This window comes from Misgurnus anguillicaudatus, chromosome 2 (genome assembly GCF_027580225.2).
Source record: "Misgurnus anguillicaudatus chromosome 2, ASM2758022v2, whole genome shotgun sequence".
Classification (NCBI taxonomy): domain Eukaryota; kingdom Metazoa; phylum Chordata; class Actinopteri; order Cypriniformes; family Cobitidae; genus Misgurnus; species Misgurnus anguillicaudatus.
Window position 1 is genome coordinate 29,725,484 of NC_073338.2, and position 26,093 is coordinate 29,751,576.

The 26,093-nt window shown below is 38.2% G+C and overlaps 2 protein-coding genes and 1 long non-coding RNA gene across 7 annotated transcripts in view; all 3 read left to right on the plus strand.

The window, feature by feature from the left end:
- arhgap29b (Rho GTPase activating protein 29b) overlaps nt 1–11,813 on the plus strand; it is a 38,531-nt gene extending 26,718 nt beyond the window's left edge. For both annotated transcript variants that reach the window (XM_073876480.1, XM_073876481.1), the window contains 12 exons: nt 112–249; nt 2,059–2,249; nt 2,999–3,171; nt 3,599–3,727; nt 5,819–5,917; nt 6,353–6,516; nt 6,611–6,799; nt 6,883–7,020; nt 8,506–8,731; nt 9,262–9,554; nt 9,669–9,759; nt 9,959–11,813. In XM_073876480.1, coding sequence (XP_073732581.1) covers nt 112–249; nt 2,059–2,249; nt 2,999–3,171; nt 3,599–3,727; nt 5,819–5,917; nt 6,353–6,516; nt 6,611–6,799; nt 6,883–7,020; nt 8,506–8,731; nt 9,262–9,554; nt 9,669–9,759; nt 9,959–10,917 — 2,790 coding nt within the window. In that variant the 3' untranslated portion in view covers nt 10,918–11,813. The remainder of the gene's footprint in view (nt 1–111; nt 250–2,058; nt 2,250–2,998; nt 3,172–3,598; nt 3,728–5,818; nt 5,918–6,352; nt 6,517–6,610; nt 6,800–6,882; nt 7,021–8,505; nt 8,732–9,261; nt 9,555–9,668; nt 9,760–9,958) is intronic.
- A 2,272-nt stretch (nt 11,814–14,085) lies between these two features.
- The window catches only part of abca4b (ATP-binding cassette, sub-family A (ABC1), member 4b), a 51,177-nt gene continuing 39,169 nt past the window's right edge, over nt 14,086–26,093 (plus strand). For 2 of the 4 annotated variants that reach the window (XM_055202434.2, XM_055202438.2), the window contains exons 1-6: nt 14,086–14,239; nt 15,178–15,290; nt 15,846–15,939; nt 18,451–18,592; nt 18,848–18,987; nt 25,781–25,908. In XM_055202434.2, coding sequence (XP_055058409.2) covers nt 15,225–15,290; nt 15,846–15,939; nt 18,451–18,592; nt 18,848–18,987; nt 25,781–25,908 — 570 coding nt within the window. In that variant the 5' untranslated portion in view covers nt 14,086–14,239; nt 15,178–15,224. Of the gene's footprint in view, nt 14,240–14,398; nt 14,531–15,177; nt 15,291–15,845; nt 15,940–18,450; nt 18,593–18,847; nt 18,988–25,780; nt 25,909–26,093 lie in introns of those variants that run through there. The other 2 variants (XM_055202439.2, XM_055202435.2) reach the window with 2 other exon arrangements.
- LOC129439793 (uncharacterized) lies at nt 19,270–21,906 on the plus strand. Its single transcript, XR_012373510.1, has 5 exons — nt 19,270–20,351; nt 20,667–20,759; nt 20,896–21,016; nt 21,095–21,209; nt 21,347–21,906. It is a non-coding gene; the product is annotated as an uncharacterized lncRNA (long non-coding RNA).

Genomic DNA, 26,093 nt, shown 5'->3' on the forward strand with positions numbered 1-26,093 from the left:
ATCAATCTTTTTTGTGCACAGAAATTACACAGAGCTTAAAAAGAGCATTTTTAAAACCTTGCTACTGTGTGGTTATATTTGGCTCACAATCTGTTTTTGTGGTCACTCTAGGCAGAGGAAGCACATGAGCAGTATAAAGCCAGCGTCGCCGATCTAGAGGCAAGGAAGATCAGCCTATCGAGTGCCAAGAGTGAGATACTCGCTCAGATCCGGAAGCTGGTCTTTCAATGTGACCTGACCCTGAAAGCGGTCTGTATACCTTCCCCTTACATTATTATTGACATATACCATACTACTTTACATTGCAGTGTAATTTTTGCGTTTAAAGAGATATTCCAGCCAAATACCAAAATTGCACCATGATTTACTTGCCCTCAAGCAATCCGTGATGCACATGTCCATCATCTTTCAGACGAGTACATTTGGAGGTTTTTTTTAGTAGATGCTTATTCAAGCTTTGTAATGGGCGAGGGCGGGGATCGGGGAACAACTTTTGACTTTAAACTTTAAAGGTGCAGTGTGTACATTTTTGCAGCATCTAGTGGTGAGGTTGCGCAACCAATGACTCAGTCCCCTCGCTTTTGAAACGCATAGAGAAGCTACGTTAGCCGCCACCGGACAAACATGTCATCGTGGGAGAAAAAAATTTGTTCATAAAGGGCTTCTGTAGAAACATGCCGGCACAAAATGGCGACTTCCATGTAAGGGGACCCTCTGTGTATGTAGATAAAAAATCTCATTCTAAGGTAATAAAAACATAACAATTCATTATGAAAGGTCTTTATACACCTCTGATCATATAGTTTTGTATAATATTTTGCATTTATGTCAAGAGATCATTCTGAAAAATGACACACTGCACCTTTAAAAAAGGCATTCATCCTTCACAGAAGTAATTCACACGGCTCCAAGGGGTTAAGAATGGTCTTCTGTTGGTAATTAGAAAAATATCCATATTTCAAACTTTATAAAGTATCATAACTAGCTTCCGAGTCACTGTGCAACGTTCCTATGGCACCCAACGCTCACTACGCTAACACTCTTTCGTGAATTGCGTAAGTCCAAGATGGTGCCGTTATCGGCATAAACATGTATAATAAAGGCTAGATGTCTTACGGTGGAGTTTCTAGCATCATCACCTGGCGGCCATCTTACCTCAGACAGCTCGCTCACTCGTAGCATTGTGTTTTAATGGTGCATGTACTTTTAAATGACCATAACTTGCTCAATATTCATCCGATTTTCAAATGGTATGGTTTCTTACAAACGTTATCAACATGGCTATAATTCTGGATGCATTAACATGTTTCATGGAAATTATTTATAAGTACGCAGTGTCATAGGTACATTTCTGACAATCATAACACACCAAACTGTATGAAAATCGGTAGAAAATTTAGCAAGTTATGGTCATTTAAAAGTACATGCACCATTAAAACACAATGAGCGAGCTGTAAGATGGCCGCCAGTTGCGGAAGTCGATCTCCATTGGCCAGCAGTGCGCGCGAGACATCTAGCCATCTCTAGACATCTATGGTTACAGGAAGCTAGTTATTACAGTTTATGGATTTTGAAATATGGATAGTTTTCTTACACAGTCACATCGATTACCCGCAGAAGACCTTTATTAACCAATTAGAGCCGTGTGGATTACTTCTGTGAGAGATGAATGCACTTTTTTGGGGTTTGAAGTCAGAAGTTGTTCCCTGATCCCTGTTTTCTCCCATTATAAAGCTTGGAAGAACTTGGAATTTACTAAAATAACTCCAAATAATGTGTTTGTCTGAAAGATGATGGACATGTGTATCTCGGATGCCTTGAGGGTGAGTAAATCCGCCAAATATCAAAATTACCATATGGAGTATTGCTTTAATTATGACATCTTTTTTGCAAACACTTTTATCCGAAGTGACTTGCGGTGCTTTTTAGGTATGCAAAGGTCAAATACTTCACAAATTTAGTTACAGAAACACTTTTTCATGCAAAAAAGCTGCAGAAAATTGCACACAAACGTTGTTATGTTTGTGTATACTGACTTTTCTTTTGAACTCGCTGTAGGTGACTGTGAACTGGCTTCAAATGCAGCAGACTCAAACCGTGCCACTGCCAGTCAACTATCAAGCTCTGTGCGAACAAGCCAAAAAGTATGAGCCGGGCCAGCGCTATTCTGAGTTTGTGTGCAGCCTGCCGAAAGAGCGTGTGTGGCTGGAATCTCTGTCTCAGGACATCACCGCCCCCTCTAAAACTGGGTTAGTCCACACTTTCCGCAGATTTCTTGTTTCCGTGCGTGCCAGAGAGGGGCGTGCATTGTTTGCATCTTCCTCAGGAAGAGTGATGAGTGAAGCAACAGTTGTAATGGGGTTGTTTAATGTAGAGTTTTAGTTTCTGTAATTGCTGTTTTGAGTGACTTGTTTTTTTTAGCTGGACCTCTGAATCACACAGGATGCACTCACACATACTGTTATAGGTGCTATCACACCTCCTTCCAGTGAATTCAAATTTCACCTCTGAATATGAAATTACTCATTGGAAATTTAACATAGGCTTATCGGTGTCAACTGACACCTGTTGTGCCTGTGGCATTTTTATGACAACATGGTAATTTAATGTAAAAAAAAAACATACAGATAATCTTGCCTGTATGCAAATCACAGGAACAAGTTAAGCTTGAAGTAGTAAAGTCTGCCAAACTATGGTTTTTGAGAGTAGGCGTCTGTTAACAAAGAACACATTCTTGCATTCAAAAATAGTACAATACATTGAAACAGAATGCAAGAATTGCTGAATTGTATTTAACTTGACAGTATTTTAAAACAAGACAGTGCTAGGCTAATATTCATTGGTTTGAGAAAGGAAAATAACTGTTGGATATTAATTTAAAAATAACTTTGTATTTAGTATTTTCAATGCATTTTTTCTGCCATAATGATGTAATATCTATTGAATCTGTGTAAGCAAAACTTTATCAGATAATCCATACGTTTTATTTCTTTTACAGAATGTCCTTTCATAAGAGGTCTGTGAGCAGCACTCACTCTTCCCATGGGAACCTATCACAGGGCTCGGTCACCTCTGGGGATAACCACAGCGCTGATGAAGTCGAAGGGACCGCACAACCCTGCAAGGCCAAGATCTCAGAGAGACGCTCCAATAGCAGTGTAGACCTACAAGGTTTGTGAAGGAACTAAACGTTTTTAACTTCAGACCTTGCAAAAAAGAGGTAGTACATCTGCGTCAAGGCCTTGAGCAACACATATTGCTTCAGGAAGATAGTCCCTTTGACTTGTGTTAAGTCATGTGACGTTTGTGAAAACGGAAAGTTTGTGCAAACAGAAAGTAAATCAGCATATATATTAGACCTATATAGTTTGTTTCTACACTTTAAACTTGGATAGGAACTTTATCAGCATTTATAAAACACTAAAAGGCCACAGCATATACATTGTTTCCACTGAAAATTAACTATCATATCTAATATAAAAGGGTAATTTTTATGAGAAACTATCTTAGGGGCCAATCACACCAAACGCGTTTATGGCTGTTGCAGGCCGCAGTTGAGACTCTGGGCTGATTGTGAAATGGTTTATATGTTTAACAGTGAGGACACCGGGCTCTCAGCGGGTCTGGAGCACAGGCAGTGCTGGTGGAGGAGGGATGTGCAGTGATTCAGAAAGCGCCGGAGGAAGCAGTGAGTCTCGCTCAATGGACTCCCCAACTGCCAGTCCAGGTATATTCGCATACATTGATTTCATCATGCATGTTGTTGAACATCTTTTAAATAAAGTATATTTGTCTGGGTTCAATAGTAACCCTAGACTCACATTAGCTACCAGAGACAGAGCGACAGGCTACCACTCACTGCGCCTAGTAAGGTGGGGCAAAAATAGACGAGAAAGCTATTTTATGCAAATGCCGAGCGATGCGACAAAGTGACTGCCAATCGTAGTGAAGAGGCAGTTGTTACTTTTCTCGAGACAAAAATACTTTTAAATCCAAAAACACCATTCTTGTAACTTAACAATACCTCTGAAGTGACTTTTGATACCGCTTTACTGTTGCCAAGCAACTAGGAGTAGGCATGCCCAGGAACGCCCATCAAGCGAGTGCGTGTCGCTTCGTGCCGCTCACATTTGTAGCTAATGTGACTCTGGGGTAAGACTTTATTCTCTGTTGCCCACTCTAATAAACAATTGAAACTTGTTGTTTTTATTGTTATTGTTCAAAACTCTTTATGTGGTTGCTGTAAACATTAATTTTGTTTAATAACATTGCCAAGATGATATACTGCCGGTCAAATGTTTTTAAACAATCACTCATTCTTTATTTGTAGATTTTTCCACATTACCGAATAATAATAATAAACTTGTCCAAACTATGACATAACCCCCACAGTTAAATTTGTGTTATGTTGGTGACTAGAAGCATCCAAAATAAATCAAAACTCAATATTTTAGAAATGCAGTCAACCTTTGCCTAGAAATTGCAAAACCGTACTCATGTTATTTATCAAGAAGCTTCTTAAAGTTTTACCTTAGAATTTTTTTTAAGAATATCATAGGAGTTCACATTTAATCTAGGCTCTTATTGGTTGCTTTTACTTTAATATTAGTCTAAGTCACCTCAAAAATACAATTTTAGTTTTCTTATAACAGAAATTAATCTGTTTGGCCCAGGTATATTTTTGTCTACAAAAGTAATTTCAAGCATCTAACCACACATCTTCAGATTAAAAGATTTTTAAGATCATATTTAACATTTCAGTCAAGTGTTTCAAAACCTTTGACTGGTGGTCTATTTGAAATATACTGACCCTAATGCTGCGTTTCCACCAGCCGCGGGAGCGGTGTGATGCGCTAGTGATTTCAATGTTAAGTCAATGTAAAGATGCGTTTGGAGGTCTCGCGGTGCGGATGAGGCTTATGGCGCGATTCCGCCTCATTCGTGTGTCTAGTTCACGCAAATGGTGCGAATTGAGCGCCTGGCGCGGTACGCGCAAATTGTGCTTTTTGTGCATTTTGCATTTGACGCGAATTTGCGGCTGAAACCCAAATTGAAAAATATGAACTTTGGCGGAATTTCGCGCTGCGTTAACCAATCAGGAGCCTGCTTGCTGCTGTGGCGGCAGCCCCGCCTGGAGTCGCGTATTTAACCTGAAGGAACGCTTGATATTGTGCCGTTAGCAGTTAGCCGAAGCTATACGACACAAGTTCTTATTTCTATAGAGACAGGAATAAAAAGGACCTCACTTGGAAGAGTGTCAGTGAGGACATTGGGCAACCTGGTAAGTTGTAAATACACATTTCACTTTTGAGTCACGTGACGTTTATCGACCCACGCCGTTTATTTCCCCCCTATAGTAAGGTTACTAAATACAAACCGGTAACTCTCTTGATAAATGCACAATCAACATCAGTCATCTTGCAAACAGACAACCGCATAGCACTTGCCCCTCCCACAAGAAGCGTCAAATGCTTGCTTTTTCCGCACGTCTACTTCGCTTTAGACATGCAAAGGCATCGCTGGCAAACTGTTCAAGCGCCAAACTAGGCGCAGTAGACGCGATTTTGACGCATGAAACGCGGTTGGTGTAAACGCAGCATAAGTTCTCTCACACTTAGTTATTGTCATGCACTATATAAGTTAGCAAGAGTTTGCATACTAAAAACTAGTTTCACCTTTGTTAATATTGGAGGTTCAGACGAGTTTGTATTAAGTTTTGTTTGCCAAAGTTTTTACTTAGTTCTTGGTGGGCTGGTTGAAGAAGAGAAGTCCCCTACAGGACAAAAGTAAGACTAATGTGTGTGTGGTCATGCTGCAGGGGATTTTAAACGCAGGCTTCCCCGAACTCCCTCAACTGGTACCATGTCTTCAGCGGATGACCTGGATGAGAGAGAACCACCTTCCCCATCAGATAATGGTTAGTAGTACACCATGAGGCGTGTGGTTGCTCGGGTCTGTTTTCACATAAGTGTGTTGTGACAGATTACATGTTAAAGTGTTACGTAAGCTCTTTGTTTCTCCACATCCATGTTTTTGCTCTTAGTACAGCTGCACAGATGGGCGTAGTGTTGATACTGGCAAAATGCCTCCGTTAACACTTCCTGTTTTTCAGTTTACCTCACCACCAAATGTAATATATCAGTAATAATAATTTCACCAATTATTGTTAAGCGTTTCATTTTTTTAATGGCTACTGAAGATAATAAAAAAGTCCTAGTTTGTTTCTTGAATTCTAAATAGCATTTTTTATATTTCTCAAATATTTTACTTTTTGTGATCTGCTTGTTGGTCTAATCAGATTGTTTAAGTCACAGGAGAGTTTTTGTAAACATTTTACAAATTGTCCTGCCAGGTCTCGCCGAAATGGTTATGGAAGCTGCCAGTTCTCCCGGACCTTTCCGGAACGCTCAGATGTCAAAAGCCTCGCAAACCCACAAGTTGAGAAAACTGCGCGCGCCCTCCAAATGCAGAGAGTGTGACGGCCTTGTGGTGTTTCATGGAGCTGAGTGTGAGGAGGTATCATTGACATCATCCTCTTCAACACCCACACTGATACTGTTAATGTTCAGTAGAGAGTAGTTTGTCATTGCCCTGCTTTCTTATTACATAGTGTTCCTTGGCCTGTCATAAGAAATGCCTGGAGACTCTTGCCATTCAGTGTGGTCATAAAAAGCTCCAGGGCAGACTGCATCTGTTTGGGATCGACTTTGCTCAGGTTGCCAAGAACAGCCCTGATGACATCCCTTTCATCATCAAAAAATGCACCTCTGAGATCGAGAGTCGTGCCTTGAACATTAAGGTAACAAACCTGAAGTGTTGAAAAGGTGTCATTTAATCACACATGAGTCATTCGTGTAACACCTACTTTCAATGAATTTCAAGGGCATTTATCGTGTGAATGGGGCGAAGTCTCGTGTGGAAAAGCTGTGCCAGGCCTTCGAGAATGGAAAAGACTTGGTGGAGCTTTCTGACCTTCACCCGCATGACATCAGCAACGTGCTCAAGCTTTACCTGAGACAGGTGTGATGGGACAAATAAACCTATCCTAGTTTTGTAATGTTTAAACATAAAGGGGCGTTTTCCAGATGGGGTTTATTCTAGTCCTGATCTAAAATGGATATTTTATCTTAAGTCTTAGGCCACCATGCTACCATCCAATTTGTTTTTGCAATGGTATAGTGATCATATAAAATTATGTATCAGTCTTTTTATTAGAATACAACCAGAAAATACAGGAAATGTGTATGTAGTATTAAAAACTGTATAAAAGTATAAGTTGTTGAAGTGTCAAGTATTTAGGGTAAACTCCCCTTCCACTTGAGCAATAACAGGCAGCTGCAGGATCTCTTAAACCTAAATAAAATTAAATCCTAATTTCTAATTCTAATCGAATGATTTCAGGACTTCAGTCTCCTTAAAGTAATATTCCGTTTTCTTAAAAGAAAAATCCAGATAATTTACTCACCACCATGTCATCCAAAATGTTGATGTCTTTCTTTGTTCAGTCGAGAAGAAATTATGTTTTTTGAGGAAAACATTGCAGGATTTTTCTCATTTTAATGGACTTTAATAGACCCCAACAATTAACACTTAACTCAACACGTAACAGTTTTTTTCAACGGAGTTTCAAAGTACTACAAACAATCCAAAACGAGGCACAAGGGTCTTATCTAGCAAAACGATTGTCATTTTTGACCAAAAAATTAACAAATATACACTTTTAAAGCACAACTTCTCGTCTAGATCCGGTCCAGCGCGACCTAAACGTAAATGCGTAGTGACGTAGGGAGGTCACATGTTAGATATATAAAACGCACATTTGCGGACCATTGTAAACAATAAACTGACACAAAGACATTAATTAGTATCAGTTGACATACAACAACGTAGGAACGGTCCTCTTTCAACACATTTGTAAACACTGGGGCGGAGTTTCGCGTTCGTCTTCTGTGATCTCTTGACGTCATGACGTATTGCGTGGGGTCACGCTGGCGCATCACGATCGGATCTAGACGAGAAGTTGTGCTTTAAAAGTGTATATTTGTTATTTTTCTTGTCAAAAATGACAATCGTTTTGCTAGATAAGACCCTTATGCCTCGTTTGGGATTGTTTATAGTCCTTTGAAACTCTGTTGAAAAAAACTGAGGTCACACTAAATACTGACTGATGCCTGAAGAAGACATTTAGTTTGGAAAATTGTTTTATTTTAAATTTTGTGTACATATTTCCTGTATTTGTTGTTTGTATCTTAAAATAGAGTGAAAAATAAATATGGATAACACTAAGACGTTTGCACAGTACTGTATCTTAACATATATCAGTGCCACTGTTTTGTCTTAGGATGCACACCAGTATTGTTTTATGTAAGGTATGTTTGTAAAACTAATTAAAGGCCTAGTCCTAGATTAATCTAAACCCTGTCTGGTCACTTAGCAAAAGCATCATTTTGGTGACTGAGGTCTTGTTGATTTTCAAAAAAGAAACGTAATTTATTTATCTTTCAGTTGCCGGAGCCATTGATTCTGTATCGGTTTTATAACGATATCATCGGGCTGTCAAAAGAGACCCACGCCATCTTGGCGGACGAGCCTGATTCAGCTAAATCGGGTAAAGGAGAGCAGCAGTGCCTCAGCATTGAGCTCAAAAGAGTCCTCTTCAAAATCAGAGACCTCCTTCGCCAGCTTCCTACAGCCCACTACAAAACCCTAAATTTCCTAATCAACCACCTACACAGAGTACAAAATGACTCAAACATTGTTAGTGCAGCACAAAACCAAAGTACATCTTAAAGGAAAACACCACCGTTTTTTAATATTTTACTGCTCTTATCTCAACTTCGATGAATTAATACATCCCTGTCTTTTTTCAATGCGTGCACTTTTGATCTTTGTACAGTGTTTGTTGGCAGTGCTAGCATTTAGCCTAGCCCCATTCATTCCTATGGCTCCAAACAAAAGCTTTATTTTGTGCCACCATTCTCGTGTAACTACTCATGTAACAGTCTTTAAATAGGGGAAACATGGAAGTGTTTGGTGGCTTCTGAATTCGTCCCTGTTTGTAGCCATAGAAATAAATGAGGCAAGGCTAAATGCTAACACATTCACCACACGCTGTATAAAGATCAAAAATGCATGCATTGAAAATAGATAAAGGGATGTATAAATTTGTCGAAGTTGAGGTAAGAACATAGTAAAATGTTGAAAAACGGTGGTCTTTTCCTTTAACAATCTGTTCTGAATCAGTCTGATGTTCATTGTTCTACAGAGTATCAGAGCAAGCCGAGGAGAATAAGATGACAGCTAGTAACCTCGGGATCATTTTCGGTCCCACGCTCATCAAGCCCAGGCAGCTGGAGGCAGAAGTGTCCCTGTCCTCTCTGGTTGACTACCCACACCAGGCCCGCATGATAGAATTGCTCATCACTCATCATCAATTGATTTTTGACGTCTCCCTCGGCCCCGTGTCTCCCACCAGCCCAACGGCACCACGCACTTCAATGGACAAAGAACCCAAACTCAGCCGCCACTCACGTTCTCTCATGGATATCAAAGAGGTGAGATGGGATGGAAGACGTAAACTGTGACTTATTTGAATCTCACTTAGCACAACTTGATGCTTTTCTGTTCAAAATAATTTTAAAGGAGGTCTGTTTTTATCTTTCGTGCAGAGTGCTAAACTTTACAAGAGACACTCGTCTATCATTACCTCCTCACAACTGGAGGAAGTAAAGGAGATGAAGAAAGGAGCTCAAACATCTGGTTCGTATGACTGCTAATTTTTTTAATTAAAGTTTAAATTAAGCCTCCTTGTTAGTGCTTGGAGTGGGTTGAGCTAAGCTAATTTTGTTCAGTTGGTGTATGTTACTCCTGATTACATGTTTGAACTATGGACTAATGTCAGTAACAATACATAACCATAAAACTTTTTATTAATTTGTTGGGTATTTATCTCCAACAGGTGCAGGTTCAGATGTCAACGGGCTGGTCTTGGGTCCCGTGGAGGCTCAGAAGATCACATCAGTGTTCAGCCGGCCCAGTGCCAGCAGCCGAGTGGTGCAGATGCGTCCCCAGAGGTCCAAGCAGGTGTCCCGACCCATCAGCATGCCTGTGGATCGACTGCTTAATGAGCGTAACAGCCGCAACACCGCCGAGCAAGAAACAACTCCAGCTGCTATCCAGGAGACCACCGAACCAGAGAAGCCTTCGACGCCACGCCTCGCCAGTAACAGGAACACCTTCATAGACACTCAGTCACTGAGAAGGACCTGGGACAAACAGTACAAGCATTACGACGTGACGCCCAGAACTGCAATGATAGTGGCCAACCTTCCGTCCTCTGGCGTGACGAATAAAGTAAAATCAGCCGAGACTGTTCAAGGAACAGCGATACCCCACTCTAGCTCTTATATATCTGGTACTAACCTGTACAGCACAGCCCCGATAACCTTTAGAGCGCCACGGACATTAAAACCCCCTCCTGAGACTTTCTATAAACCTCCGTCTGCAAGCCAATCCAGCGCATTTGACTCGGCAACAAAAACTGGAACTACCACAGGAACTATATATACAACATCAATTACTATTGTAACGACTGCGGTTACAGCAACAGTCGCAACAATTGCTACAAGAATGGCCACGCCCCCTACCACACCCACAACGTCAATGGCTACAGCTACGACGGCGGCCAGGCCGTCAATTACGACGTTGACGCTGTCAGTGGGCGCCGTATCGGCGGAGACGGGAGAAGCTGAGGAAGGACTTTCTGAAAGTGACTCGCAAAGCCCCGTCATGCTCTCTCCCCCTCAGTCTCCTAGCTCCAGCGCAGAGGAGCTCAGCCCTACCGACGCCAAGCCCCTCTACCAGAGACGCAGCCGGCGTACGCAGGAGATGGAGCGTAGAGAAGCCCACTTTGTTTAAACCCAAGCTTGGCCTATAGGTCAGTTTTTGTCGTTGTTGGTACAATGTTCTTTTAGATGCTTCAGACTTTCATCTAATGGACCTAAAATCGAATGAACCTGTATGTATGTATGTATGTATGTATATAAACTGTCTTGGTTGTGCCATACTGTACTGTATATATGTAATTGTTTTATATCCCTTTGAGAAAGGGCAAACATATTTAGAAATATGTGAGATGTGTGCGCGAAACATCTCAATGGACATTTTCTGGATAAATAGCTTTTTATCCGGTCTATGTAAGCTACAGTTTGATCCAGGAAAAGCAACAGAGGTCCAGAACATTTGTGACATTCACTTAATTCTAAGTGAGCATTCTCATGTGATTTTTTTTCTTATCTTTATGCCAAATGTGTCAGCAAGCATATCATGTTTCCCTTTCACTGTGATAAAAAATTACTCTAAACCATCCAGAGGTTTTCAAGAGACTCAGTAATTAGCCATTTATATTAATATGTTGTTAAAAAAGGCTACATGTAAAATATCCTTTGTATAAACTTATATGGAAATTGTATAGTATTGTATATGTCATCGTGATTATTGTAATGTACTTGCTAAGCCCGAGGGATGTTTGTGACCTGAATTTTTAACATATTTTTAATGCTACGCCACTGCATCGTCATCGCCCTTGCATGCTGATGTAATCAAGTTACTGCCAGGTATTTTATCTGTTGTACTGTTGTTGTTTTTTTAACATTGTGCTGCTCCCGTGTCTTTTAAGCAGTGTGCGTGCATCTGTTTCTGAGTTATGTACATTTGTTTACATTTTGTACACCATCTGCCATTCACGTCTGACTATACAAACAATTCCTGAAAACATGAAACATGTTTGCAAATTAAATATTTAGTTAAAACTAGTATTGTGTCCGCTTTGTTTTTCTTTCTTTCATTTAACTAGAACAGAATTGTTTTCAAATGTGAGCTGTTTTTACTTTTATACTTTCTTATTGGCTAGGTCAATCATCTTTGATGTTTTTTATTTTCTTTACTAAATTTGTGACCCTGTCTGTGAAATCCAGTCTAAAGTGTAATAATCTATTTATGAGATTAGGAGCATTAACGTTTGATTGCTTTCACGTTGATTTGAATATTTTGTTGTCAATAATAAAGATAGCAAGGTTATATTTTTACAAAATGTTCTTTACATTATATTATGTAGGATGATTTAATATAAAGAGTAAAAAAATGATTTTTCTGGGTTTTCACAGACTGGGTCACATATGACTTGTGTTGTTTTTTTCAAATAGCCCATCTCTCCTCAGTATAATTCGGGTGTAGGCAAGTTCGGTCCTACAGAGCCACAGTCCTGCAGAGTTTAGTTCCAACCCTAATCAAACACACCTGAACAAGCTAATCAATGTCTTTAGGATTTAGACATCAGGTTAGATTATCAGTGCTTAGGCTAAAATATTCAGGACTGCGGCTCTCTAGGACCGAACTTGCCTACCCCTGGTTTAATTTATGTCACAGCCAAAGCATTGGCAAAGTTGTATACTTGATGTCAGAGGTGTCATGCCCAATTTTGAGCCAAATGGATTTTGCATGCAACCTCAAAATCAAAGAAGCGTCCATTAAAGGGGCCATGGCATGAAAATCTGACTTTTCCATGTTTAAGTGCTATGATTGGGTCCTCAGTGCTTCTATCAACCTAGAAAATGTGAAAAAGATCAACCCAGTAACTTAGTTTTGGTAAACCATTCTCTACAAGCACATGAAAAAATAGGTCATTGAAATTTGGCTCTCCTTATAATGTCATAAGGAGCTCTTATTATAATAATACCACCCCTTAATTTGCACTATCCAACCACAGCACTGCCATTTAGTGCAGAGAAAAGCACAATTGAGTTTTAATTGCAACAAACCACCATCATTGTGATCAGTGTTTGAATTTCATCAGCTCATTTGCATTTTAAAGGACACACCCAAAACGGCACATTTTTCACACACCTACAAAGTGGCAATTTTAACATGCTATAATAAATTATTTATATGGTATTTTGAGCTAAAACTTCACATATGTGCTCTGGGGACACCAAAGATTTATTTGACATTTTAAAAAATTCTTGTGCCATGGCCCCTTTAATTTGTTACTTTCTTTTAATCTGTTTATTATGCACAATATTATCAATTCTGTGCTGCATCCTTGTCACTTTTGCCGTTTTGATCATGTTACATTACTTTATTCTGGCGGCAAGCGCAGTCGCAGACGTCATTAGCGTCTGAGCGCGCTCACGAGCTCTTTGTTGTGGTGCATTGGCTATCTGAGGAATTAAAACGTGTAAGAAACGCTCACAACATTTCCAAACCCCAGTACTGTAATGTGCAGTTAACCTCCTCTGTGTATAAAATGTATGGTTTAAAATGTGACCGTTTTAACGTTAGTAGAGATTTCTAGATTCATCTTCTTGGTACATCCGACGTCAAAGTTCGCCAGAGTTCACGGGGGCGCGGAAATCACATATGACAATATGAGGTAAAATTTAATGCAAAACCCGTTCCTCTAATAATTTTATCTAAACGTATTTTTTAAAATCATTATTGAACATTAAAATCAATTACGTGCCCATAGCTTATGTAATTTTCGTTGTTTATATACATTATGGATTTAAAATTACATTAATTTTTATAGGATAATGCAGTTGTTGTGCAAAATACATTAATGACACAATTAAACAAAACGTAAATAAACAAAACATGCCGTTTCAGATGTAAATATGGCGCAAATATGTCATTATTTGCATTGAATAGTATTTGATATAAAAGTTAGTCAACACTTTTATTTTGGCGGTTTTTGCAAGGCAGAGGTGTTCAGATTGTTAGAAATGTGAGTGCCATGGAAAAGACTGAAAGCTCTATAATATATTTCGTTTGATGTCTGTGTATGCACAAATGTCTGTTAGCTGTGCACACTGTGCCCCCTTAAAAAATGGTGCGTGACGCCCCTGCTTGATGTTACTTTGTGAGGTAATATTGGTGCCAGCCTTAGCCTTTACATCACTAATTATACCAGGTGGATGGCATACTTACTGTATGACATCATCAGGTAAGTATGTTCAATACTTCATGTCAAGCGTAGGCTGCTGTAATAATATACTGCAGGGCAAGGCTACATTGTGTTTGTGTGTGTGTGTGTCCCTGACAGAGGCTGTGTTGGCTTGTCCTCATTCTCTGTGTATCTGTTTGGTTCGGTGACAGATTGTCTCTCCTCATCTCTAATTAGTCACCTAAGCTGATCAGCTCTGACTCATCCTGCACATGAAAGCACAAATAAGAGATGTAACATGTAAGATGCACACAAACTAACTTTAAACATACTGTAATATAACATGCCAGCATTATCCTGTAATGCCTTATCATTCCCACATAAATGAGGGGGTAAGTAATAGTCATTTTAAAATGAAGGACTTTGCTGATGGCTAGTAAACCCTGCAGATTAAGGCAATCAGATTACTTCTGTCACTTGGGTTAGTCAGAAGCAGCAAGTTTGGCTGTTGTGTTTCAGGGAATATTATGGACTGTAACAATTTACTTTTTAATGTAAATGTTGAGGGTTTTAAACCTATTTAGCACTGAGGTAAGTTACTTTTCGGTTTACGTTATGAATTTAGTATGAATTTGACTTTGCAGAAATAATTGTTTCTGTTTTTGAGTATGTGTAATACAACTGTAGAACTGTTGCAGTAAAGTTGAGTGCCATCATATTTTAATACATTAGGTACAGTGTGTATAAGTTAAACAGTTGTGTTTGTTTTTATTACATGATGCCATGAATTTATTGCATTTATTAAAAAAACTGTACATATGATACTCTTTATGTGTTTCTGTAAGATTAGAGATTTGTATCTGAACCTAAATTCAAAGAGCTTTAATTAGTGTTTGTGTAACAAGAAACACACCGGATAATTAGACATCTTAAAGACACATAATAACAGCTCTTCTCTGTACATCTGAGGTTTTAGTCTGTCGAACAGACTCAAAATAGTTTAGTGGTTTAGTGCTAGGTGCATATTTTCCTTTAAAGATGTGTGACACTCAATTATACACGACTAACTTAAGCGCTCCAACTGAAATAGCTTTCGTTTAAAGTACCGTTTCTTTTGAAGCCCTGCAATACTGCTTCACACATGTTACTGCTTCACACATTTACACGCATTGTGTAGGTTTTTATGTCAACTCGCAAAAGTTACAGTGCATGCTGTAAAAGTGTTTATGTGCTGTCAGGTTCATCACAGTTTGGTGACCCCTACAAGGGGTGAAGCTCTGGAGCAATGAACACAAGCAGACAGATCCGTCTGCTATTATGGAAGAACTGGACGCTCCGCAAGAGACAAAAGGTACAATTTGCCGTTTCACTGAGATATACAAAACAATCATAATGGCCTGTACTTTCGAAACCTCAACACAGCTTCTATTTAGAGCACAGTGTTTATATCATGTGATGTGAGACAAACCTCAACATTTTTTGTTTAAGTGCACAGGCTTTGCAGAGGCACACAAATCCAGAATATAGAGTATAGAAGGTTTCAGCAGTGACAACATAAACAAGCGGCTTTCGTGGTCAACACGTAACTTCCGGTAAACTCTGCTAAGAGTAAATAGCAACTTTAAGCATAGTTTATTTATAAAACAACCAAAATAAACAACACGTAAATGACTTAAGAAACCAAAACAGCACCAGTTTAGCAACTGAAACCGGAAGTAAAGTTCACACCAGGCGTATCGCGTCACCACATGTGCATCCGATGAAACCGTCTATATAATATCTTTTGAAATCCCATAATCTGTAATATGTTAATTGGTATTATTTGTGTTATCCTTTGAATATTGAACCACCACTGCTGATATATAGCTGTTTCTAAACATGTCCTTCTATTGCCGTATGTTTGCAGATTCGCTTCCTGGTAGAGATTTTGTGGCCTGTTTTTTTATTCATCGGACTGGTGTGGCTACGACGAGCCAACCCCCTGTATCGCCAACATGAATGTAAGAATACTGCATGCTATATTAAATGAAGGAGAGCAGGGCACAACCTAACATTCTGGACCTGCTACAAATTAACATTTAGGTTTGGTTTCTAGAACCAACCGTTCTTGTACAAATACACCAAAAGTGACAGAAGTGCAAATGTTAATTTGCAGCCACAAATATTGAACATCGTATAATGAAAGATCTGTGGTATATTTTGAGCTGAAACTTTACAGAAACATTTTGGGGATACCAAAGACTATTTTAATATAGCTGAAAACACATAGGTTACGGGCCCTGTAACATTAAGTTTCTTAGACTTAGTTGTAACACTGTTACTAACCCTGCAGTGAAAAAAGTCCTAGTTAACAGCTGCTAGGAGTAAATGTTTCACAATGGGTGCTGGTTTACATTAATGCACGTTTTAAAACACATTACTTTTGCCATGTTAACGTCTTTTATCCAGACTATTCCAGCATTTTCGACCCTCATAAATGGAGTTATTTGTTAACGCTAGGGCTGTCACAATTATGAAATTTGGCTGACGTTAATTGTCTAATAAATTGTGACGACTAGGACGATTAATTGCCTATTTTAGGGCTTTGACATTTAATTCTCATAGATTTTTTGTTTGTTCATGAAATAATTTTTACACATTGTTTGATTATGCACTGTCAGTCAAGGAGCGCCATTAGATACGGTCTTGTTTATGCAGGCTCTGCAGCTCCCCCTTGTGTTTTTTAGAGAGAAATGCAATCATTTCGGTGATCTGAAATCATCGCGATGAGGTCAAACAATTGCGATTAGACGATTATTTAATCATTGTGACAGCCCTAGTAAACGCTGCAGACCCTGTTTTAGTTTGAGAACTCTGGTGCTGCGCTGCAGTGTAGATGAACATACAGTATAGTAGACAGACACCCAACTCAAAAATAAGAAAAACATTGGATGAAGAAATTTACTTTCATGCCCCAAAATCACTGTTTGTCTAGTATCACAATGAAAACGCATCAAAACTTTTCATAAATTTGACTTTCTACTGACAATGAGAGATAAAGACAGAAAGACACAAATAATTTAACCGTGTTTAACGTATATAAACAAGCTGTGTTACTATTAACCCCACGTTAGGTTGTGCCCTGCTCAACCTTATGTAAGGGATAATGTATAGGCAGCCGGTTGTTATCACAGAAATATGCCCTAACAGTGCAATCAGGACCCAACGCAAAGCCGAAGGTGTTTCACAATAACAACCATCTTCCTGTACATTATCCCTTACTCACAAGTAAGGTAAGGAAGATTAAATATTGATTTAAAATATTTTATTTGCTTAACAAATGCAGACCTTCCGCAAGGAAAACCCATTTACTTTCGGTTTTAAGATAAAGACGTTCAAATGTCACAAGCACACTATTTGGTTTAATCATTTGTAAATATAATGTCACATATGTTATTAAAAGACATTTGAATTTAATTTTTCAAATGATTTGCAGCATCCAGGTTATCATGTGTTATTATTTTTGAGCGGTTGTTATCTGGGAATAACAAACCTGCAGATGTCACGACTGGCCAATCAGAATCAAGCATTCCAATGAACCGTGTAATAATGTGTAGTACTGAAACAATTCCAGTCCACTAATTTGATTGGATTTGTTTATATCAATTAGTACAAAAACTTAAATCTATGTTGTAACCAAATTATTTTGTTGTCTGATGAAAAAATATTGCTGGCAATATTGCATCTCATTTCAGTTACTTAGTGGGGACATATCATGAAATATGATTTTCTATGTTTAAGTGCTATAATTGGGTCCCCAGTGCTTCTATCAACCTAGTAAATGTGAAAAAGATCAACCCAGTAACTTAGTTTTGGTAAACCATTCTCTGCAAACATGTGAAAAAATAAGTCATTGAAATTTGGCTCCCCCTGTGATGTCAGAAGGGGGTCATCTTATATTTATACCGCCCCTTAATCTGCACTATCCAACCATGGCACTGCCATTTAGTGCAGAGATCAACGCATTTGCATTTTAAAGGACACACCCAAAAATGGCACATTTTTTGCTCACACCTACAAAGTGGCAATTTTAACATGCTATAATAAATTATCTGTGAGGTATTTTTGAGCTAGATCTTTAAATATGTACTTTGGGGACACCAAATATTTATTTTACATTACAAAAGTATTCTGAAATGTCCTCTTTAAAGTTAACTTTTTGTTTATAACTGTTTATAGAAAGTAAAATCACACTTGCAATCATACTATTGTACTAAATATTAGCATGCAAGGTAGTGTAATAGTGTAAGGTACCCAAGATATCAAAACCTTGTGCATATGGCCGAATCACGAAAAATTTAAAATTCAGTATATTATAAACCTTGCTTGTGTAATATAAGATGTTTGAGTACCTTAGACAATAGATATACCTTAAATGAGAATCAAATTTGTTATAAATTAAAAGTGATAAATTCTTTGTGTCTCAATATGTGTTCACGGGTTGTGAGAACTTGCTCATCTTTTTTATATAGGTCATTTTCCCAGCAAGGCTATGCCCTCCACAGGAATCCTGCCTTGGATCCAAGGGATTTTCTGCAATGCAAATAACCCTTGTTTTCGCCACCAAACTCGAGGAGAGTCACCTGGGGTCGTTTCCAACTACCACAACTCTATGTGAGTCAAGCACTTTCCCAACACCAAACTAAGCCAGGAAGTACTCAGAAATTCAAAATATGCTGCACGTCATAGACTCATAGGCGTCCAGAGGATACAACTCTGTCACATTTTAGTTATGAAGAAAACTACATGAATAATAGTTTTGCAGCACTAAAAGCTAGGATTGTGGTCTCAATAGTAGTAAATCTAAGTTCATTACAACAGTTGTGTGCCATACAGTACAGTTTTTAAAGTCTCTCGCTGTTTTCTCAGACTGGCCCGATTCTATGCAGACTCTCAGGAGCTCCTATTCAATGACACTGAGTTTCAACAGCTCGGTCGTCTATGGCAAGAAGTCTCTATCATGAGCAACTTTATGGAGACACTGCGCACCAATCCTGGACTGGTGGCAGGTATGTTGGGTGGGAACTTTCTACTCTCTGACCCACTAACCCTTTCCTCAGTTTAACTGGATGGGATGTCTTCTAATGGATGTGAATGATGGATGGAGAGAGTGGGCATTTCCTCCATGTACTTCCACTCCCCATATACCTTTTTCCTTTTCCTGCTCTCTCTAATGGGCTGATGACTGACTATTGGAGTGAACGTGATCCGAAGTCTCTCTTAATATCTGTAAACTTTTATATTTAGATAACTTGTTTTTTCGAAAAAATGTTGGCCAACCATTATTTGATCAACTACACAGCAAAATCACCAGTGTTAAATTTTCAGGGATGGTGTTAAATACACAGTGTTGATGCTGTTTTAACACTATCTGGTAATAAAATAACACTGCCATTGCTAGGCCAGTGTTATATCCATGACAGTGTCAGTGTAAAACAAGGGTGTTACCAGATTTCACACTGAGCGGTGTAAATCAAGCCACGCCTCCACTAAACATTTCCTGTCAGGGATTTTACCGCCATTTTCTTTCAAAGGAGGACTGAAGAGAGCAGGTAAATCTCATAATATTCACATGGTTTAGCTAAATTAAACTGTTATTTCTCTGTCTGACTCTACGCAGCCATTTGCCAAAAAACCTAAATAAGATATTTTTCCCATTTTATTTCCCCTTTGTTCGTTATTTGGTTCAGTTTAATCAGAGCTACCTTGTGTTACGTTGTTCCCTTGTTAGTTTGGTATAAAGTTAAACTTCTAGCTAAAAGTTTTAACCAAGAAGGATAATATTAACAGGAGATATGAATGAATGTAAGAATTAAACCCTGATAAAACGCGACACGCACTACAAATTGAAGGTATGAAATTAAGTTAAATGAAAGCTTGTTTATTCACCACATGATGCTCGTTATGAGGTAATCATATAGGCTAGATACCGTGAGTTAACGAGGTCGTTTACATGCACGTGAGTGCACGGATATCGGTTAATTATTCAAATTACTGAAAAACACGGAGAAAACCGCAACCGCATCGTCATGTGTTTTTTTTTTTTTTGATGTATGCAAACAGGGAAAATATCGCCAAACCAACAATTAATTTTACCTCAGAATATGCACAGATTGGATGCATTGTGTGTTGTAAGCTTTTCGTGGCGCTAGATGTCAGACAGATGCAAATAGCAAATACATACGAAAGTGTAAAACGTGTATGGCGAACATTTGTTTTTCTGTCATTATAGATGCTAGTTTGGTGAAAGTACACTGAGTGCTTAAAATCATTCAGAAGAGATGCTGTTTTTAGGGCAGTTTATTAAAGAAGACCTGACATGGATGACTTCCAATGAGAAATGACTAATACTTATATAAATTCATTACAGAAGGTAAGTTTCATTTAAACATATAAATCATTTTATTTGACATAACTGAACAGTTAACCAATCTTTTAAGTATATGTAGTTTTGTACATATTATGGTTATTAATCTGGCAAGAAAGTGACATGACCTGCTGCCAACTTTAATAAAAATATATTATCTTCTCATACATCGTTTTGCTATTGATATCATATTAAATAGCAATCAAATTGATTACTATTTTGAAAATGTATAAATGAAGATTCATATTGTCTTGAGTGCTGTTTTTAATATAAAAATAATGTTGAGTTTTCAGAGTCTTTATTGTCATTTTTTTGTGATAGGACCCTACCAGACTATATTTGAATACGGCATACCCATGAATTCTGAACTGTTATTCCTTAACCCAGTTTGGAGGATAAGAGCTTACCAACTATGTGAGTACACACAGTACTTTAGTACTGTACACTGTCTCTAACATGATTATACTGAGATGATTTTGATTCAAATAACGATTAAAACTGCATCCTTTTTGGTATTTTCTTGACCCTTTTTGTCTTTGAAAATCTGCAGAAATATGCTGAGGCGATGTATTGCAAAATAGCCAACATACAGCAATTAAAGGATAATTGGAGCCTATATCCTGATGAAGATATGGATGACCCTCTGTCTGGTCAACAGGAGTTTAAATATGGTAAATGTAAATGGGTTTGCTACTTTTACGGTTTTAAAGTTTAACTGTATACTCATGGTGTAAATTCTGTTTTGCTAGGATGGGACAGTGATGTGGCAGCTCTTCCCTGGCTCATTCACCTCTTGCCTTCATTTGTGAAAGGAAGAAAGACTGGAGAGGGTCAATGTGCAACTGAAGCTACTGATTGTGCTGTGTAAGTTTTTTGGTATTTTGTTCTAGTTATTTATTCAGCAGTTAGTTTGCTTGCATTGTTCACCCCATGTAAGTGCATACAAGTTCATAAATACACATCAAATACATTCATCAAATACACTCTTTTAAAACACTTAGGTGATGAGCATCAATCCATGCTTTGAGGGGAATGAATCAGCACAGCCCTGCCTGCTCTGCGTTGGGAACAAAAGTTGCATCCAGAATTTTTGCATCATTCTGGACCAAAAAGCCATTCCCTCCATGATGAAGACCACTGATGCAGCCTTCCACTACTGTACAGTAAAACAACTACAGAACTAAATACCAGGTTGGAACGTGTTTAAGAAAAATGAAACGTCTTTTGAATTGAAATGTCTGTTTTGTTATGGAAAAATCTTTAGTATTGTGAAGGATAAGCATTTCTGCTTGCCGATAAGGTAATTGCATGTATTTTAATGTTCAAGTGTTGAGTAGGGTGGCTAATTTTTTTAACTCTTATTTGATTTATTAAAGACCTTTATAATAAGTGGTTTTATGTCACTGCGCTGTGGTATAAGATAACTTTCATTATTCCATACTGTATTCTGTTTCTATTTGTAGCTGAGGTATTTAAATAAGCAGTGTTTAATGCAAAGTGTTGTGTGTATCAATGTAAATATTAAATGTGATTTACTTTAATAAAAAGAGGTTTTGCAATATTTCTTGTCATTTGTCTTTTATAGAAACAACCCATTAGCAACAAAAGTGGCTATTACTCAGTATTTTAACACTTAACATTGTTGAATTCACACTACACTGGTGTTGACCTTAAATTAGGAGTGTTAATTTTTAACACTGTATTTCTGTGCCAACACCAGTGCAGTGTGGAAACAACAATGAATAGTGTTGAACAAAGTGTAAAATTTAACAATATTGAGTGTTAAATTAACATATAATGGGTGTTGTTAAATTAACACTACACTTTTGACTAAATTAACACAGTGTAGTGTGGACACATATACACACTTTGCCGGTGTTAAATTTGACACCGTGGGTGTTATTTTAACACCAGTGATTTTGCTGTGTACGCTGTTTTTCTTTATCAGCATATATTTTGCTGAATCGCCATTCCTATCGATGAAATGTATTTCTAACGTAGTCCCTAAGAGGTTGGTAATGTTATTCTCAAAAATGAAAATCCTGTCATCACCTCATGTCATTCCAAATTGGTGAGATTTTTATTTCTTTTTGTACAAAATAATTTTGCACCTTGCATTTGACAAAGAAACTGTGAAAATCATTGACAAACTTGCGCTTCATGATGCAATGTGATGTTAACAGGAATTTTGCATTAAAGGGAGGAGTAAATAACAGAATTGTCATTTTAATATCTCTTTAACATCAGCCATAAGCCAAACAATGACATCTGATTGGTTAAAATAAATGTTGCTCCAGGACCAACAAGAATGATTTTCTAGGAACACGTCTTACTCCAAATATTGGCAATCATCATACTTTTTATTTCTTTGTCATGCTTAATTGTGACAGACCTGTAGGTTACTTACTGTGTAAGCACCTTCTTCAGAAATGACTTCTATGTTGTGACCCTTCAGCATACACCCACGTAAAGGATTATTAGGAACACCTGTTCAATTTCTCATTAATGCAATGGTGTAAAAGTGTGGGGGATGTTTTTTTGGCACACTTTAGGCCCCTTAGTGCCAGTTGGGCATCATTTAAATGCCACGGCCTACCTGAGCATTGTTTCTGACCATGTCCATCCCTTTATGACCACCATGAACCCATCCTCTGATGGCTACTTCCAGCATGATAATGCACCATATCTCAAAGCTCGAATCATTTCAAATCGGTTTCTTGAACGTGACAATGAGTTCACTGTACTAAAATGGCCCCCACAGTCTTTAAGATGTGGGGGAACGGAAGCTTCGTGCCCTGGATGTGCAACCCACAAATCTCCATCAACTGCAAGATTCTGTCCTATAGACCCCTTCACGGTTCACGTCACAGGCTGTTCCCACTGCGCATGTCGGGGTCAGAAAAGTCATTACAGCAGATTCAGTTGCGTATTATTCGGTATCGTCAAAAATGCATACTTACGTCGTGGGCTGTGAAAATCGCACCAGGTCTTCCGTTAAGTTTTCGCGAGTCATGCAGAATCTCAAAAACAAAAAAATACTACATCTGCGTCTGCAAGCAATTAACGTGCAGACTGGGACAATGCAAAGATCAAAGAGGCTTGTGTTTGTAGTGCTCACTTCATTTGAGGTAAGTCATCATTTTTCAGCACTGTTAGATTAAATTATAAAGCCTAAATGGTATGAACAGTTCGACCCCGTGCTGCGCGCGCACCCGATAGTCATTCACTGTTTACAAACCTTGAAGGGGTCTATAGGCCAACATTTCTAAAGAATGCTTTCAGCACCTTGTTGAATCAATGCCACGTAGAATAAGGCAGTTCTGAAGGCAAAAGGGGGACAAACACAATATTAGTATGGTGTTTCTAATAATCCTTTAGGTGAGTGTATTTAGTGTTCAGGGACACGTCAGATAGTTCAGTGACCATTCAACCACTTTGTCATCCTCACAGTGAACACTTGTCTAGTCATTATAAATACTGTTGAGCAGACTGCTGCAAAGTTCAGAGAGCTTCAGTTCGTAAGGTGTGGAATGCATTATTTATTACAAGTATATACAGTATGTCAAACAAATGGAGGTTTTGAGGAAATGAGGAAAGTATAAGTATATTTTTATTTGCATCACGAATTAAACCTTTAAAAGATTTAGTTTGTAAGAAAGCAGCTGTTCAAGATTAAATCAATAAATCTGTAATCCTTTGAGAAGGAACATCGCATGCATATCTCCTCTTAAATTTGTGGAATTTTACAGAATGCTTTTAAAGACACACTGTTGTGCCATGAAATATGCAGCTTTCTTTCATGTGTTGACGTAATTTCCGTGTAAACAGGAAGTTAGGGAGGGACATTAATTGGGGCACTTCAGATTTTGGAGAGCATTTAAAGTGCAAAATGATTTTATAAAAATCCTTCATCCGTTTTGGATGCTTATATCTTCCAAATGCAAAGTTAGTAATTTTTTGTGTATAGTTTACAGATTTCCTTAAAGCTGCAGTCCATAACTTCTTTCTTTCAAAATTGCTGGTTACTTTGCATACTGTACTTACTGTATCATACTTTACATACTTTTACTTTTAACATGGGCTGAAGTCAAATACCATTGAACTGATTTTTCCCATGAAATCATGCTTGAGAGCACAAATTATACAGTATATTATTATTAAATTGCGGCTTTAATGCTAAACATTCGTTCTAAAACACAAAAAAAATCTCTTTAGATTTTATGGTGGGGGAGAGGTTTTAAAAAGCACTATACTGCCGTACTACTGCTGATAGTTCAAATCAGATCACCAAAAATATTTCCTAAATAAACAGATAAGGATAATTAGTTGCGCAATGCCACCTTGTAGATGATAAAATGGATAAATAAAATCAAATACATCTTAGCATAGCAACACCCTGGCAACCACCCACAACAGCTTAGTAGTGGTGGCAAGGTTTGCATAGGCAAGTAACACTTATACGTTTTTATTAAAGGAAAACACCACCGTTTTTCAATATTTTACTATGTTCTTACCTCAACTTAGACGAATTAATACATACCTATCTTTTTTCAATGCATGCACTTTTAATCTTTGTACAGCGTGTTGTGACTGTGTTAGCATTTAGCATAACTCCCCCTCTCGCTCAAACTTGCTATTAACAACACCCTAGTGATAACGAAGCAAGCAACTCGATATATTAGATGTATTGTTTTGAACATACGGCAATCACGCCATGCGAATTAGACAGTTTTGTCCATGTTTTCTTGAGCATCGCTGCTGCAGTAGAGTTAAATAAAGCTGGCGGTGCCTCTAGCGGCTTTTCTCCTTATCTTGCTGCGCTAAACAGTCCGCAACACACACACACCAACACGTGAGGAGGAACTGTGAGGTCGGTAACAAATTTGCATACTACATACATTAGCGGTTTTATGTGTTGTTTTTCACCAAACTATATTAGAAATGCGTGGTCGAATCAAACATGGTGGTGCACCGTGATGCACGTGCTTGCCGAACCGTGGGAGGATAACATGACGGTTCGATTCTTTACAGAGAACTTTTACGTGTAACCCTACTGCGCGCTGAGGTCGAAGTGCTGCAAACTAAGTGCTCTTCCGCCATACAATATGGTTCTTATTTTTATCCGGTTAAAAATTTGCCACATTTTATTTTGCGCCACCATACTTACTCGTGTAACTACTCATGTAACAGTCTTTAAATAAGGAAAACATGGAAATGTTTGGTGGCTTCTAAATTCATCCCTCTTTGGATCCTAAGGAATGAATGGTGCTAGGCTAAATGCTAACACATTCATGACACGCTGTTCTAAGATTAAGTGCACACATTAAAAAAAGATACGTATATATATTAATTCATCTAAGTTAAGGTAAGAACACAGTAAAACATTGAAAAACTGTGGTGTTTTCCTTTATGCAACCTTTCCTCTCTTCCATCAGGAAAAGGCCTAAAGGTTGAGTACATCTTGAAAGATGATGAGATTCTGACCTCATTCTTGTTGAGGGATGCTGGACTTTCAGTGGCTGTGGTGGATGATCTTACAAATGCAGAAGTCCGGGTGGAGCAAGTAAGCTAGAGTAATACTGTACTTTTATAACATATGAACTGAAATTACAAAAACCGTTACAAAAGTTTCTGTTATGGCTTATTAATTTTAACAAATGTGATTTAAATGTGAATTCCAAAAATCAGGACAATTCTAAGCTGAGCCACTGGATGTTTTCAGATACAGCAAAATCTCATGTGTTCAGT